General features: G+C 46.4%; 2 protein-coding genes across 5 annotated transcripts; one reads left to right on the plus strand and one right to left on the minus strand.

The window, feature by feature from the left end:
• Positions 1-5,955: 5,955 nt before the first annotated feature.
• Positions 5,956-9,625, plus strand: chrm4b (cholinergic receptor, muscarinic 4b; the record flags this gene model as incomplete). Its single annotated transcript, XM_030730959.1, is given in 3 exon segments — positions 5,956-6,210; positions 6,212-6,846; positions 8,392-9,625. Coding segments are annotated over 3 exon segments (1,281 nt in total), but the record flags the coding sequence as incomplete, so codon positions are not given.
• An 803-nt stretch (positions 9,626-10,428) lies between these two features.
• Positions 10,429-17,145, minus strand: mdkb (midkine b). 4 transcript variants are annotated; one of them, XM_030731589.1, is made up of 5 exons: positions 17,014-17,145; positions 14,821-14,909; positions 12,872-13,045; positions 11,967-12,146; positions 10,429-10,951 (listed from the first exon to the last, which is right to left on the minus strand). In XM_030731589.1, exons 2-5 carry the CDS (start codon positions 14,906-14,908, stop codon positions 10,932-10,934), a joined length of 462 nt encoding a protein of 153 aa, XP_030587449.1. In that variant the 5' UTR covers position 14,909; positions 17,014-17,145; the 3' UTR covers positions 10,429-10,931. The 4 variants fall into 4 exon arrangements, with proteins under 4 accessions (XP_030587449.1, XP_030587450.1, XP_030587452.1 ...); XM_030731590.1 differs by having other exon boundaries at positions 12,872-13,042; positions 17,014-17,129; XM_030731592.1 differs by having other exon boundaries at positions 11,967-12,128; positions 12,872-13,042; positions 17,014-17,088.
• Positions 17,146-17,472: the final 327 nt, after the last annotated feature.

Below are 17,472 nucleotides of genomic sequence, written 5' to 3' on the forward strand. Positions count from 1 at the left end.
TCAGACCTCAGTGTGGGAAGTGAGAGAACAATGGGTTAAAAACTGAGCATGTGTTTCTGAAGGAGAAAAATCTGATTTAGGCTGTGAGCTCAGGCAGAAGAACAGGAGGCAAATGAATTCCCACCCACCCCCAGGCAGGAGTCTTCAATGGAGAAGGGGGGCAAGAGTCTCCCCCTTTCTCCTGAGCCTCGTCTACCTCCAGAGGATGGCAGGGAGGAGGCTGGGGGCGGGGCCAATGGACTTCTAATGATTTCTTTTTCCAGGTTGTAATGATTGTACAACATATATCTTTAATAATTTTAAAAAAACAAGCTTGAATTTATTTTGGATTTCCTCTGATCCACACAGGCTCAAATATATGTACACACACACTAATATTTGGTGAATGTCTGAGCATGTTGGAAGCTCGAGACCTCAGCTGCAGGTACATGAGGAGCCACAAAGGATTGTTTGGAATAAAATGTAAACTTAGCCTTCGTTTTAATTCGTCACAGCCGTCGTGTTTAGTGTGGAAGGAGTGACGTAAATAAGACCGCTCAGAGAAAATGACCTGAACAGTGACTCAGAGCATTCATAGATGATTTCAGATATCATTTAGCCGGCGAATTTGTTGAGAATAAAAGCTTCTAAAAGTCAGGATGTGCCTGATGAATTATTTAAGTCTTTATTTGATCCTCAGTGAATCTAATGTTATGTCACACATAATTAAGAGTAGAAACTATTGTAGATAATCCTTCAGCTTTAATTATAAAATCAAATTTTAAACAGAACTGATACATATGAAGCTTTGTTTCAAACATCCAGCCTCAGCCTGATGTTTGGGAGGAGCAGCACCACCACAAAGGCCCCCACCAGAAGATTGATGACCACCATGATGCTTCACTGTGTGTCACATGGAGCACCGTCACACAGGTGAGTCTGCAGGTGAGTTCTGAGGTTTGGTTTTACTTTGGAAAGCTGCTGAGATCAGCAGCTTCAGAGTAGAGGCGGAAATGATTACGTTAAACGTTTAGCATCATTCACAGATATTCACTGAGGACTACCTCAGAGCGCCCCGTTGGGCTGCAGGGGGTAATGCAGAAAGTGGAGTGCTCACACAGATTAGCTGGATATGGGTGTGCTCTGCCTACAGGAGATGACCATATAAGGAAATCTGTGACAAGGTGACGTCGGCTTATCTTAAAGAAGAAAAATGTGATAAAACTCAGTGTTTAGAGCAGCCTGAGCTACACTGACCTCATTATAATATAATATGAACATCATTATGTGAGAGCGGATTTGTCCACTTTAATGAGTTGAACTTTACAGCTAATGAGCTCAGTATAATATTTGGAGTCCCTCTGAGAGCACACAGGGTCGAGGAACTCACATGGCAGATAACTGACTCTGGTTTCTGACAGTGTTAATCAGATAATGTGGATGATGTGCAGAAAAACATCCAGATGACATTAGGACTGTATTAACAAACTGCAGTTTATTTCCTTAAACCAGTCTGATGGTGCTGAAGGCTTTCTGCTGCATTCTGGTGAAATAAGTATTCCAGCATTTCTGCATGTTTACAGCTGCCTGCTGCAGCATCTTCATTGACAGCAGTGATGGGAGGAAGATCAAGTGTAAAACCCATGTGGGGGGTAATGGAAACTGGGCTCATCTTCACTAATGTGTGATTACATCCCACATAAAGGAGGGCCTGATCTGAGGAGCTGCTGACGTCAGGAAGGAGGCTGCATATAAACTGCTGCAGATGAACTGAGGGACAGATCGACACTGGAGAGCCTGAGCAGCTCCAACATCTCCGGTAAGCTGGACTGAACCCTCTGAACGTGCTCACAAGAAACTTTACTGGTTCATTCTGTCAGGAAATTGTTTTCGCTCTGCTTTTATTTTGAAGATTTAAATGTATTTTCCTGTAATATCTGCCGAATTTAATCAGCTTCTCAGAGGCTGAGGAAACTTTAAGGTTCTCTCTCTGAAGTAAAAGTTCTGAGGCCAAGTACTGGAAAATATTTGTACTAATATGAGAACATAAAAGTACAAACATCTGACCAGGTGAATGTTAATTACTGATGTGTGAGCAGCGGCATACAGCTTGTTGTTTACATTGTTTAATTTGTGTTGGTTTTTGTATTGTTGTTGTCATTCTGATGTGTATTGGCTATTTGATTTGCATCTGTACAGCACTTTGTTGCAGCTGCTGTTGTTTTAAAGTGCTTTATAAATAAAGTAGTAGTAGTAGTAGATGTCATTTTATGTTGTCTGCTTCAGAACTGCAGCTAATCATTAGTTTGATTGTAGATTTATCTGTCAATCATTTTCCCCATGAATACATTCACTTGCACAAATTTCAAACATGGGGCAAGACGGCGACACAAGAGCTCCAAGTGACTCGGTCATCATGCTTTGATTTGTTCAACAATTTAAATCTTAAAATTAATGACACATTTTAAAAGAGAAAAATGAAAAACTGTCACTTTTCAGAAAGCTGAAATTTGATGCATCTTTAAATATTATTAGAATCATTTCAATTACTATCTGTTATGAGATTTTTATAATAAACATTTTTATAATACATATTAAGGGTTAAAATCTCACTTTTTAAAGCCAATAAAATGTTCAAAAATAGTCTCAGTCTGGAATCGAAATCTAAAAAACACCTGCAAGAAAATAAAATGCTGCTCTGTGAACTGCAGGGATTCATCATTTCTCTGTGAGATGCAATAACACACATTTATGAGAGGAAGAGAAATTATTCCCAAGAAGAAAGCCTTTGATTTGGAAACCAATATTTCATAGCATTTCTTTATTTATTTTAGTAAATGTCATTTACATTCATTATATTAACATTCACTTCTTCTTGTCATCCTGACATGGAGGGAGGGGGATGGATGGCGGGTGGGAGGAAGGCAGGATTGATGGATGGATAGTGGGAGGGAGGGAGGGAGGGAGGATCGATGGATGAATGGAAGGTGGGTGGAGGGAGGGGGAGGGAGGGTGAATGGATGGATGGCAGGAGGAGAGGGAGGATTGATAGAAGGGTGGATGATAGCGGGAGGGAGGATGGATGGATGGATGGTGGGAGGGAGAATGGATGGCGGGCGGGAGGGAGGGAGGCAGGATTGATGGATGGATGGATGGATGGATGGAGGGAGGGAGGACTGATAGTAGGGTGGATGATGGATGGAGGGAGGGAAGGAGGATGGATGGATGGAAGGGAGGGGAGGATGGAGGGAGGGTGAATGGATGGGGCGGAGGGAGGGAGGCAGGAATGATGGATGGATGGTGGGAGGGAGGGAGGATTGATAGAAGGGTGGATGACAGAGGGAGGGAGGGAAGGAGGATAGATGGCAGGAGGGAGGATCTATGTATGGGTGGATGGATGGAGGGAGGATGGATGGGTGGAGGAAGGATGGATGGATGGATGGATGGCGGGCAGGAGAGAGGGAGGGAGGGAGGCAGGATGGATGGATGGATGGCAGGAGGGAGGGAGGGAGGATTGATAGAAGGGTGGATGATAGCAGGAGGGAGGGAGGGAGGGAGGAAGGATGGATGGATGGATGGATGGAGGAGGGAGGCAGGGAGAATGGATGGCGGGCGGGAGGGAGGGAGGCAGGATTGATGGAGGGAGGGAGGGAGGGAGGGAGGACTGAGTAGGGTGGATGATGGTGGGAGGGAGGGAAGGAAGATGGATGGATGGGAGGGAGGGGAGGATGGAGGGAGGGAGGGTGAATGGATGGCGGGCGGAAGGAAGGGAGGCAGGAATGATGGATGGATGGTGGGAGGGAGGGAGGGAAGGAGGATAGATGGCAGGAGGGAGGGAGGATGGATGGAAGGAGCGAGGATCTATGTATGGGTGGATGGATGGGTGGAGGAAGGATGGATGGATGGCGGGCGGGAGAGAGGGAGGGAGGGAGGCAGGATGGATGGATGGATGGCAGGAGGGGGAGGGAGGGAGGATTGATAGAAGGGTGGATGATAGCAGGAGGGAGGGAAGGAGGGAGGGAGGGAGGATGGATGGATGGATGGATCATAGTTAGGGCTGGATCAGGTGACCCTGAACCATCCCTTAGTTATGCTGCTATAGGCCTAGTCTGCTGGGGGGTTCACATAATGCACTGTTTCTCATTCACCTTATTTACTTTGTTTATACTCCACTCTGCATTTAATCATTAATTGATATTAATCTCTGGCTCTCTTCCACAGCATGTCTTTCTCTCCCCTCAGCCCAACCGGTCGCGGCAGATGACCCCCCCTCCCTGAGCCTGGTTCTGCTGGAGGTTTCTTCCTGTTAAAAGGGAGTTTTTCCTTTCCACTGTCGCCAAGTGCTGCTCATAGGGGGTCGTTTTGACTGTTGGGTTTTCTCTGTATTATTGTAGGGTCTTTACCCACAATACAAAGCGCCTTGAGGCGACAGTTTGTTGTGATTTGGCGCTATATAAATAAAATTGAATTGAATTGAATGGATGGTGGGAGGGAGGGAGGGAGGGAGGCAGGATTGATGGAGGGAGGGAGGGAGGACTGAGTAGGGTGGATGATGGTGGGAGGGAGGGAAGGAGGATGGATGGATGGGAGGGAGGGGAGGATGGAGGGAGGGAGGGAGGGTGAATGGATGGCAGGCAGAAGGGAGGGAGGCAGGAATGATGGATGGATGGTGGGAGGGAGGGAAGGAGGATAGATGGCAGGAGGGAGGGAGTATCTATGTATGGGTGGATGGATGGAGGGAGGATGGATGGATGGATGGATGGCAGGAGGGAGGGAGTGAGGACTGATAGAAGGGTGGATGATAGCGGGAGGGAGGGAGGATGGATGGATGGATGGATGCACGGATGGGTGGAGGGAAGGAGGATGGATGGTGGATGATAGCGGGAGGGAGGGGATGGATGGATGGATGGATGCACGGATGGGTGGAGGGAAGGAGGATGGATGGCGGGAGGGAGGGAGGGAGGATGTATGGATGATGGATGGAAGGGTGGGTCGAGGGAGGGATGGATGGGTGGAGGGAGGCAGGGAAGGAGGATGGATGGAGGGAGGGAGGGAGAATGGATGGATGGATGGTGGGAGGGGATGGAGGGAAGAGTGAATCGATGGAGGGAGGGAAGGGAAGGAGGATGGATGGCGGGAGGGAGGGAGGATGGATGGATGGATGGTGGATGGCAGGAGGGAGGGAAGGGAAGGAGGATGGATGGCGGGAGGGAGGATGGATGGATGGATGGATGGATGGATGGATGGAAGGGTGAATGGATGGACGGATGGATGGCAGGAGGGAGGATGAATGGAGGGAGGATGGGGATGGATGGATGGATGGATGGATGGATGGATGGATGGATGGATGGCAGGCGGGAGGGAGGGAGGGAGGAGGGAGGCAGGATTGATGGATGGATGGATGGATGGATGGATGGATGGATGGATGGTGGATGGAAGGGTGAATGGATGGACGGATGGATGGCAGGAGGGAGGATGAATGGAGGGAGGATGGATGGATGGATGGATGGATGGATGGATGGAAGGGTGAATGGATGGATGGATGGATGGATGGCAGGAGGGAGGATGGATGGATGGATGGATGGATGGCAGGCGGGAGGGAGGGAGGGAGGCAGGATGGATGGATGGATGGATGGATGGATGGAAGGGTGAAGGGAAGGAGGATGGATGGCGGGAGGAGGATGGAGGATGGATGGATGGATGGATGGATTGAATGGATGGATGGCAGGCGGGGGAGGGGGCGGGGGCGGGGGGCAGGATTGCTGGCGGTTGGATGGATGGAAGGGTGAATGGATGGATATGGATTGGAGGAGGGAGGTGAAATGGAGGGAGGATGGATGGATGGAGAGAGGACTCTGATTGGAGGGAGGACTCTGATTGGAGCTTGTGGTGTGTGCTGCAGTTCAAAGCTCCTGTGCTTGTTGCACTTTGGTATCTTACGGTTTTCTCATGTGACTTCAGGAAACATGGAATTGATCCCTGACGTTGACCACAACACCTCTGCCTCGGCTCCTCCTTTGCGTGAACACCTCTTGTCTGCCTCTACCCCCCAACGGTGTCTCATACAGCACCGCTCAGCTGACCCTTGTTGCCATGGTTACCACCTCCCTCAGCACGCTCACAATCCTCGGCAACACGCTGGTGATCCTGTCCATCATAGTGAACCGTCACCTGCGGACGGTCAACAACTACTTTCTGCTGAGCCTGGCGGTAGCCGACCTGATCATTGGCCCTGTTCTCCATGAACCTGTACACATTGTACAAGCTGCAGGGGCGCTGGCTGCTGGGCCCAGTGCTCTGCGACGTGTGGCTCATCCTGGACTACGTGGTGAGCGGCGCCTCGGTCATGAACCTGCTGGCCATCAGCTTGGATCGGTACTTCTGTGTGACGCGGCCGCTCAGCTACCCTCTGTGGCGAACTGGCAGGATGGCGTGCCTGATGATCGCTGCCGCCTGGCTGCTTTCTTTCATCATCTGGACCCCTGCCATCCTGTGCTGGCAGACAGTTGAGGGCAGACGTGTTGTCCCTGATGATCACTGTTACATCCATCTGCTCGCCAGCCCTGCTGTCACCATGGGGACGACACTTCCCTCGTTTTACCTGCCGGTAATTGCCATGATAGGCCTGTACAGCCGCCTCTCGGCTGCCAGCTTCGGCCGTCTGAACATTCTTATGTCAGACCAGGGCTCTCCGAGGGCATCCAGTCCCTCAATAAAAGACTTTCTGCTGAGGCGGCGAAGCCGGGTGACCAGTGACCTCTGCTCAGACCTGTGCCTGAACCAGGTCGAGTCCTGCACGCCAAAGACCAGAAGAAAAAAGAAAACATGCAGATGTCCAGCTGATACCAGGGAGGCAGAAAGTTGCTGAGACGTTGGGTAGACACATCTATCATCCATTTACTTTTGTTGTTTGTTGTTATCCAGATTTGGAATTACGTAACTATGTAACAAAGCCCTTCTTTTTCAGAGGAACGGTTTATTTGAAGAGTTTCAGTCAGGTTTCAGAATTCATCACAGTACAGAAACAGCATTAGTGAAGGTTACCAATGATCTTCTTACAGCCTCTGACAGTGGACTCATCTCTGTGCTTGTCCTGTTGGACCTCAGTGCAGCTTTGATACTGTTGACCATAACATTTTATTACAGAGATTAGAGCTTGCTATAGGTATTAAAGGTACTGCACTGCAGTGGTTTGAATCATATTTATCTCATAGACTCCAATTTGTTCATGTAAATGGGGAGTCTTCTTCACACACTAAGGTTAATTATGGAGTTCCACAGGGTTCTGTGCTAGGACCAATTCTATTTACATTATACATGCTTCCCTTAGGCAGTATTATTAGAAAGCATTGCATACATTTTCATTGTTATGCAGATGATACTCAGCTTTATCTATCAATGAAGCTGTTAGGTTCGGACCACCGTTGAATAAAGAAAGACACAGAAACCCGTAGTTGGAGAGTCTCAGTCAGCTAACACTCGTGTGCGTGTCTGAAAGAGAGTCTGACCTCCTTCTTCCTGCCGGCTCTTTTATTTCAGCGTCACGTGAGTGTGTGGGGGTGTGTGCATGTGTGTGTGACGTCAGGAAGCAGGCGTTACCTGCTTTCCTCACCTGGAGGGTCCGGGTGTGTGTGAGTATGTTTTGTGCTTACAATCTGATGGTCATGTGCATGTTTATGATGAACACATTGTAATACATAGAAAAACAGTTAAACGTTTATCTATTCTAACAGAAGCCAGATGACACACATCAATTAGTTAAACTGCAGGAATGTCTTAAAGACATTAAGGCCTGGATGACCTCTAATTTCCTGCTTCTAAATTCAGATCAAACTGAAGTTCTTGTACTCTTGTACCCCACAAATCTTAGAAACATGGTGTCAAACCAGATACTTACTCTGGATGGCATTACTTGGCCTCCAGTAACACTGTGAGAAATCTTGGAGTCATTTTTGACCAGGATATGTCCTTCAATGCACATATTAAACAAATATGTAGGACCGCTTTTTTGCATTTGCGCAATATTTCTAAAATTAGAAACATCCTTTCTCAGAGTGATGCTAAAAAGCTAATTCATGCATTTATTACTTCTAGGCTGGACTATTGTAATTCATTATTATCAGGCTGTCCTAAAAGCTCCCTGAAAAGCCTTCAGCTGATCCAAAATGCTGCAGCTAGAGTACTGACAGGGACTAGAAAGAGAGAGCAGATTTCTCCCATATTGGCTTCTCTTCATTGGCTCCCTGTTAAATCTACAATAGAATTTAAAATCCTCACATACAAGGTCTTCAATAATCAGGCCTCATAGAACTTGTTAGCATTTAGTTTGACTCTCTGAATCGAACCTCTCATCACACACAGGTTATTTTCTGCAAAGGTTATGAAGCCCCCTGTTGCAAATGAATGAAACTTGTCTCCTCAGAAGCATCCCTCTCAGGCCACTGCGCAAACTGCTGAAGACAACAAAACCAACCTTCATAGGGCGGCCTCAGCAGCGTTCTCTTCCCGCCCCACCTTTGAGTCACATGAGAGGAGGCGGCAGCGAGTGATGGCGAGGGAGAAGAGGGTCACCAAGACCATCCTAGCCATCTTGCTGGCCTTCATCCTTACCTGGACACCGTACAACGTCATGGCAGTCGTTGCTGCTTTCTGCCACAGCTGTATCCCTGACTTCCTGTGGACCACAGGATATTGGCTGTGCTACATAAACAGCGCGGTCAACCCCGGCTGCTACGCTCTGTGTAACGTTACCTTCAGAAAAACTTTCTGCAGCCTCCTGCGCTGCTGCCACAGGAGGCTGTAACAGCACTCGTGTTTTTGGCACGTAATCAAGAACACTTTTTTTCTTCTTTTCAAAGAGTTTGGACCTTTGCTTAACTTACATGTTGCTGGTTTTCATTCAAATGTAGAACGAATTTTTAAAAGACTAGCAAACGTGAACAAAAGGTCGTTTCCATTCACTGCTGCTCTAAGGAGTTCACTGGTTGGTCAGATAAAGAGCCTCCTGTCCTTAAACCACAGCAGAGGAAGAAATGGCATCTCCATTCCCAGCTCAAATGACATGACCTGTTATAAACTTCCTTTTTGGACCTTTTGATTTTTAAGTAGTAATTCACCCACCTACTTTCTGCTGCTTCTCCATGTTGTGTTTAATGAGTCATGGCTGATATAAAAAGAGAAATGCTTTCTAGGCTGTAGTTAATGCTTCTCTTTATTAACGAGACAATAAAAATAAGAAAAGAATATGGTGTAATTACTGCTAGGAAAAACAAGTGTAAGGCTGTAAACATGTTTGCTGTAAAGTTGGACATTTTAACATGGGAGTATATGACTCACTATTGAAACCTCCGGTGGACATTAGGAAAACTGCAGGTTTTGCACTTCCTAATTTGGCTGCTTGGTGGAAACCAAAAGTTAAAGCAGGTGAACAAGCATGTTGTTTGTAGCTTAAAGTGTAGAGGACCGAGAATCAAACCCTGAGGAACACCTTGAGCACTTCCCAACACTTTAAATGCAGAAATGACGACCTGTGAGCTTTAAGATTTGGGTCACTGAGCACCTGTAGTGGATGAAGTCTGTGACTGGTGCCTCTAAACCAAACCCCCTTTCTACCCTCCACATCACACCCCCACTTTTTCTTCAAACTCCTGCAGAAGAAATCTTAAATTTTTGTGATTTTTTCTCTTTGCAAAAAGAATAAAAATGTTGGCATCTGTCTTTTAGGGTGTTTTTTTTTTTTTTTGGTTTTTAGTGGGGGTTTTGGAAGAATTTTAAAAGTTCATGTACTTTATGTCCATATGCTAGTATTTAAGTTGTGTATGTGTGTGGGGAGGGTTTAGGGTGGGAGAATGGGCTTCAGACGCTGAGGAGACACAGTGAGGAGAGCGAGCCCTGATTGGAGCTCTGGGATTCGTGCTACTTTTTATTGAAATTTTGAAATTATTTTTAGAGCCTGTGAGTTCCTCCAACTTTGCCCCATAGTTGGCTTTAGATCACTGAAGGTGCAGGCGCTAAACTTGGTGAAAAGAATCAAGAATGTGACTGTCCACAATCAGTGCAGCAAATTTTACAAGTTCAGAGGTCATCAGATATCGTTACTTTAAACCGAGACAAGTGAAAGTAACTTTGATCACATTTGAGAAGATGATAGAGTCAGATATTTGAATGACTGATGAATAATGGGTTCTTAAAACAGTTGCAGTTTAATCAGCTAATATCTCAGCCTTGTGAATCATTCCAGGAAATGCTGACAAACATGAAATAATGCAGTAAATTCATGCACCTGGTGAACAGGTGATGGTCTTTGCAGGGATTCACAGGTATCTATAATTTGATGGTTAACGGGGGAAAAAAATCTTAGTTTAAGTGATGAATATGCAGAAACCTTTTATTATTATTACAGTCATCATGTTTGTGTTGTGTGCACCAATGAACACACCTGACTCTTCACCAAAGCAATGTACAGTCTTTATTTTGCTCATTTGTACAGTTCCATCCTGCAGTGACAATTATCTATAGTTTAAAAAATAGATTTCATAGAGGATTTTCTCAGATTCTTTAAAACTAACTTGCCTAAGAGCAAACCTCCCAACGCTCCAATGAGGGGCACGCTGGAGCATCCAGTTTAGTTTAAATTCATGATCAGCTACTGTACAAGCTTTAGGACTATCTGAGTGTAACGGTTAACACAAACTATCAGCTACGAGGATTATTCTCATCACCTAGTGGGACAGCATCGGAAAAGCTTTAATCCAGAAAAACATCAAATGAGAAACCAGGAATCAAGAAAGGAAAGGTGGAGTGTTTTGGAGGAGTCTCTCGGTTTGTGTGTGTGTGTGTGTGTGTGTGTGTGTGTGTGTGTGTGTGTGTGTGTGTAGTGTGTGTGTGTGTGTGTGTGTGTGAAGACGATTGTTGAGGAGGAAATCTCGCCGTCTTCTGTCGTGCTTCATCCTTCAGTTTGACTTCTTGTCCCCTGGTGAGAGAATCAAACAGCTCGTGTTACTCTTTGTTTGCTCTGGTAGAGGAGTGCTGCTCTCATCAGGTTCGAATCTGTTTTCAGGGTAATGAAGGTGCTGCATACCTGCCCCCACTATTAACCAATCAGAAGATGGTGTCACCGTGCCTGAAGATACTCAGAGGGTTTCAAGGTTTGGCTTTATGTGATGGGTATCAGTAAGAAATGCAGATTTTTAGGCAAACTTTATTCTGGATTTTTTGTGCTGGAAATAAATCTGCTAACTTACACCCATCAGTAATTTGGGCAGCTTTGCTTCCTGGTTTAAAGGAGAATTGGTGAAAGCAGGTGAACAAACCTCTGAGTCGATTAAATCCACCTGAATGCAACTTTTAAAAAAATGTTGGCATTTTTTAGCCAAGTGCAGAGAGAAGACAGGAAATCAGGAGCTGGAGCTCCTGCCCTGCTTTAACCTTCAGCCTCAGGGTTTCCAGCTCAGCCAGGTGAGCTATAGCAGCTCCTGAAATCGGACCTTCAGTAGTTCAGCTGGTTAGTGTTGTCCAGGGCTTTTTGTAAACCCTCAGACTGTCTGATTAGGTTTCCAGAACAGTATGAAAGGTTTTGGCAGATCCTTACATTTCAGAAGCAAACCCAGCAAATGTCTGGCATCTTTTGGAGCTTTCACACTAAATGTGGAGTCAAATTTTCACTTTACTCCCCTGAAAACAGTCGACACTTCCTATGATTTCTCTCATCTTTCTCTGAGCCTCTTCCTCTTCCTGTCGTATTAAAGTCACCTCTGACTGCACACAAACAGCGACGTTAAGCTCCTCCATGTTGGCGGCGTCTGGTTATCTCAGCTCAGCCAGACTTTTTTGATTTTGTGTGTAATTGTGCTGCGCAGTGAGCACAGCATTAGTTTGTAATTAGTCATCATGCGCTTTTAACTCTGGCAACTTTTGTTCTTCAAAGTTTGATCAGAGTGAAACCCGTTCATTAAAGCTTCTAAAAACGTGGAGTGTTTGGGTCTCACCTCTGGTCTTCTTTGGGCCTTTGGGGGGGCAGGGTTTGGACACCTTGACGGTGGACTGGCAGTTGGCATTGAACAGCGCTCGCTTCAGCGTTCCCGACCGGGTCTTGGTGTTGGTGGTGGCATCGCAAGCTCCCCATGGCCCAAACTTGTACTTACAGTCACCTGAAAGAACATTTGGACCTGAAACCCAAAGACCTGATTCACATTTCCCTGCCTCCACACCAGGAACCATCACACTCTCAGCTGCTTTCTTTATTTGCTGTTATTTAATGTTACAGTTATGCAGTTCAGTTACACACAACTTTAAATCTGTCACAGTGATTTTGAAAAGATGAATTTTTAAATATGAAATATTGTTGGAGAAGCAGCAAAATGGCACAGAAAGTGCATTTTGCTGGTCTACGAAAGGTCTCGTAACTGAAACGTCTGCGCTGCCAGTAGGAACGATTAAGCTCTCGACTGAATATTTTCTGCTTTGACTTTGTTCTCTTGATTTAATAGTTTGATCCCCTCTTTAATAAATGAGCTCAGAGTTGAGCTGAAAGAGCAGTTTAGCCTTTGAGAGCGAATATGTTTTTTTAATGGTCCAGAGATCCTCTCTGGCCAGTTGAGGAGATGAGCTCCTCTGTTCTGTTCACAGAGATCGGCTTCTATATTATTACCATTAATAATCCAATATTATTTCATTTCAGCTGCCTCGAAACATCCAACCCTTATCCGAAAAAACAAACAAAAAAAACACCCTTAAGTATGAAATGTAATGTTAATAATCTGTTATTACTACTTCCTATTTTCAGCTCCTGTTTTTCCTGTGCTGACAAAGCTCTGCTCCACCCTTTAAACCCTTCGGGTATCTGCTTCAGCCCCGCCGCGGCTCGCTTCAGTGTCAGGTGTATGAGACTTACTGATGTCCTTCTTCCAGTTGCAGGGGATCTTGCAGTGAATCTTGTCGGTGCGATCTTTGCAGGTTGCCTCTCTCAGGCCGTCCCCGCAGTCTCCGTGTTCAGGTATGCATTTCCCGTAGTGCGTCTCTGCGGGGGAGCACTCGGAGGCCGGCCGGGACTTCTCATGCCTACCTGCTGAGCAGAGAGTCGGTCAGACACCTGAGTCACGTCTGCACACCTTCACTACGTCACATCCTGCAGGGACTGTTTATGGACTCATGAAAACGTTCTGATGCAGATGAGTTTTGTCAGATGGTCACAGTGCGAGTAATTTAAACGCTTTAAGAAGAGCAGGTTATATTTTTCCATAACCTTTATCATTAAATAAATTCCACCTGGATAGCTGAACGGTCTGATAAATGTAGCTTTGCTGTCTCTGTGTTTAAAACAAACCAGCAAAAAATTTCCAGTTTCAAACAGTCCGGAATATTAATTTAACCCAACTTCCTGTTAAACTTCCTGTTACCTGTATGTTCATCTCTATGACGTTTACATTTTGTGTTAATGCGTCACCTTTTTTCCTGTAGCTGTCATTTTTTTAAACAATTATTATTATTATTTTATTTTTTTGGTTCATGTTGACACTAAAACAGCAACCTCCTTGTCACCAAGAATTGCTGATTTTATTTATTTATTTTTTTGCTGTCAGCAACAGTTGCTAGTTGCATGTCGCTGCAGTGACCAGTAGGTTGCCCCGAGGTTAAGCGTGCAACACTTCAACATCTGGATGATTGCTTTCAATCACAAGGTGACTGCACAGGACACCTGATGGGAGGCAACCCGTCTCCAAACAGACTGACTGCACTCTCAGACAGGTTTGCAAATAGTTGCCATCTTATTTATAAATGCAGACCGATTGCCAACACACTGCAGTCTGAGTCCACCTAGTTTCACCTAATTTTAGTTAAATTGTCATCCTACGTCACTACGTCACTTGTGGAGGAATTTCTGTTTCAGATCTGAGGCTCTGGTTGGACTCTGAATGGAAACAGTTAATGTGAATTTCTGTGCATGTAGATGTCAACAGAGCAATTGCAATTTTCATTTATTTATTGCAGTTAATTGCCATATTATCTCAAACAGATTGCATATAGCATGCACTGACTGTGAGTGGTGACACACCTGGTCCCCATCTTCTAAGCAACCATTTCAGAGGCAACGAGATTGCAGGTTCATTGCACATGGTCACAATAATTGTGTTCATGCCACCGGTTTCCCCAGTGTGACTGTAGCCTCAGGGGTTGGCATCAGGAGTCCTAATGGAAACGTTGATGGGAATGCTTTGGGGAGAAGACAGCAGCTGAGCTTTGTCAGGCAAACCAGTCTGACCAGTTTAAAATGAGAGCTTAGCCGGGCTCCTGTACAGGGTAACGCAGTGTGACTGCAACTACCAGCAGTAACATCAAATATCAACATGAGATTCTGGAAACAGGCACATCATACTTAAACCTGTTAAAAAATATATATATATCTGTTAATGATGATGCAGAAAGACCCGAGAGCAAAGGACCACAGACACGCCTGTAACATTAGTGTTTGTGCCCATTTCTCTTTTAGCTCAGTTTTTGGTCTCCACCTGCCCCTGATTTTTGTGCCTCTTTACCAGCTGAATGTTTCACAGTCGTCATATTTCAGTAATTTAAACCAAAAATAGGAATTAGAGCAGTGTTAATGCAAAAATGATCTGAAGCTTTGCTGCTGGAATTTAAAGACGGAATCTGTGACTGCTTCTTTGGATATGTTCCCATCACTGGAGCTCCCGACTGGAAAAACTTGCTTTTCACCCTCTTTAACCTTTAATGCTTCTCCTGAGTGCATTCCTGCTGTTATGAAAGCTATGCAGGGAAACAGAAGTGTAGAAAAGTCAAACCGAGCCCCTCGTGGATGCAGACAATGAAACTGAGCCGCACCTTTGTGATTTTTGGCTTTTTTGCTGGCCTCTGCGGTGAGCGTCAGGGCCAGGAGCAGCAGCAGAGTCACTGAGAACACACTTCGCATTCTGCAGAGACAAAAACATGCACACTTACACAAAGATCATTATTCATCACAACACACCCATCATTAAGACACAAGCAGTGAGAAAGAGGTGAGAGCACTGCAGCCAGAGGCCAACAGCCACATGTTCCTCCTCTCTGAAGTTTTGTTGTCTGTTGTTAACAGGACACTGGGCCACAGCCGTGGTGGTGGTAGTCGTGGTGGGGGGGGGGGCTCAAAGAGACACAAAACATCACGGAGACACAAAACCATTCCAAGAGGCACAAAAAGGCCACAGAGCAGCTACAAAACAGACACACAAAACAGCTGCAGAGGCACAAAACAAGCACAAACAGAAACAGAAAAGATCTGAAAAACAGAGTTGCTTGTGCGTTTGTGTAGCTGTGCGTTTGTGTAGCTGTGCTTCTGCTCAGACAAACGTGACGTCGGGCTGATTCTTGTTTTTGTCCTGATCTGCTGGTTTGAGCCCTGAGGTTTCACTGCGAGCTGCATCGAGCCAGATGGTTCAAATTTAGTCCAAATCACCCCCCCCCCCCCCCCCCCCCCCCCCATCTCACAATGCTTAAGCCCAATAATCTGACTATTGTAGTGAGAGCAGCAGCAGCAGCAGTGGGATTATGAAAGTGGGCTAATGTATTCAGATGCTGCTGTCAGAACACACTCACACACGCGCGTGTGCGCGCTTGTTATTTTGCACGTATCGGTGATGTGTTTCAGGATTAACGCGTTCCTTTGGTGTTTGCAGGGAGCGATCTTCACACAGCAACAGCACCATCGGCTGGGGGGGGGCAAATCTAGAGCAGCCTCTAAAAAAGAGAGAGTCAATTACCCAGAAAGCCCTGCTCTGCCTCTCTGCTGTCATTGTGCTGCGAGATGACAGACTCCTCTTTCAGGCCTCTATTAAAGCAATGGTCCTCTTTCACATGTCAGCTGGCACAGCAAATCCTGCTCTTCTCGCTCCTCCTGCGGCCTTTTATGAGGAAAGAACCGGCTCTCAGCAGGCCTCCAGTCTGTCCTCCATCAATGAAGAAGAGGAGGAGGGGGAGAAAGAGGGGGGAGGAGGAAGAGGGGGTGACCGAGCAACGTCTGAATGAGCTCTTTAGAGTTCCCCTCAAAAGAATACTGATTCATTGGCCCAAAACAAAGCCTCTTCTAGCCTGGTTTCATTTCTCTAAAGCCTAACACAGATTCCACACCACCTCCGAGGAGCGCTCCCCCGGCCTCCCCCCAGCTTTCCCCCCCCGGCCTCCCCCTCGGCCGGCCGGGACCTCCCTGAATGGAAAAGTATTTGCATCAGAAAACAATGAGATCTTAGCGTGAAGAAAAGGAGTGGGATGCTCCCTCTGGTTCAGAAGTAGGAACAACATTGGGAGAACTTCCTCCTGAATCTCGGGGTTCATTCTGGCATCCGGAGGCCGACCTGAGGCCGAGTTTAAAGACGCGGAGCGTGAACCCCTCCGACGTCACTGTGTGGCGGCCCCAGACCTTCAGCTCCGACCCAATCACAGCGCACACAGGTGATTTCAAAAGGAAGCTTCCAGGTTTTCTGAGTCAGATCAAACTGGACCTTCAAATGAGTCCAAATGTAAATCTACAAATAAAACAGCTCCAGCTGACCCACAAAGTGTTTCAAATATTGTTTATTTCCTTTTCCTTCTATATCTTTCTTTCAGTTTATTTCCTTATTCCTCTTTTTCCTTTTAGTTTTTTCATGTCCTTCCTCACTCCCTTCCCGCCTTCGCTTTTCTCTTTCCCTCCTTCCTTCCTTCTCTTCAGATTCATGTTCAACAGTAAACAAACAACAAGATTAAACTGAAGACAAACAAACAAACAAACAAACAAGCATCACAGATGAGCAGGCAGAAGGCAAAGAGCAGCAGGAAAACCAGAAAACATCTAAAAAGAAAAGAGTGGCATTCACAGCGAGAAGCATCATGTGGGCGAGAGGAGCTGCGACTGAGAACAACGCTCCTCTGTGAACAAGTCCAAAATAAAGAAATCCTCACAGGACAAATCAGAGGGAATCTGTGCTTCACAGAGCTGCAGACATCCGATCGTCTCCGAGGTTCCTTAAAAAACCCGATAAATGTGAAAACACGGAGACTTACTTTGTGGGGCTGAAGAGGAGCAGCCGGTCGAGCTGTGGAGTCGTCGCCTTCTGTCGCTGCTTCAGCTGCAGCTCCTGAACAACCCCTCACACACACACACACGCACGCACGCACGCACACACACACAGCCTCACAGTGACATCACACACTTTAATCCAGACTCTGAGGAACAAAACAAGCTCAGCTGATTTGCATAAAATGAAGTGTGTGTGTGTGTGAGATGTAGGAGGAGTGTGGACTATGGGACGTGTGTGTGGCAGTAGGTGTGTCTGTCAGCTCTTATTGCAGAGTCGAGTGCAGAGCTCAGTCTCAGCCTGCAGCCGAGTTTTCAGGTGAGCTGCAGATGGAAACCCACTCAAACTGGGTGAAAGGTCACAGAGCTCGGACACGTCAGCATTTCATCAAAGTAACCCCCCCCCCCCCCCCCCCCCCCCCCCCCCCCCCCCCCCCCCCCCCCCC

The sequence above is a fragment of the Archocentrus centrarchus genome, chromosome 6, assembly GCF_007364275.1.
Source record: "Archocentrus centrarchus isolate MPI-CPG fArcCen1 chromosome 6, fArcCen1, whole genome shotgun sequence".
Taxonomy (NCBI): domain Eukaryota; kingdom Metazoa; phylum Chordata; class Actinopteri; order Cichliformes; family Cichlidae; genus Archocentrus; species Archocentrus centrarchus.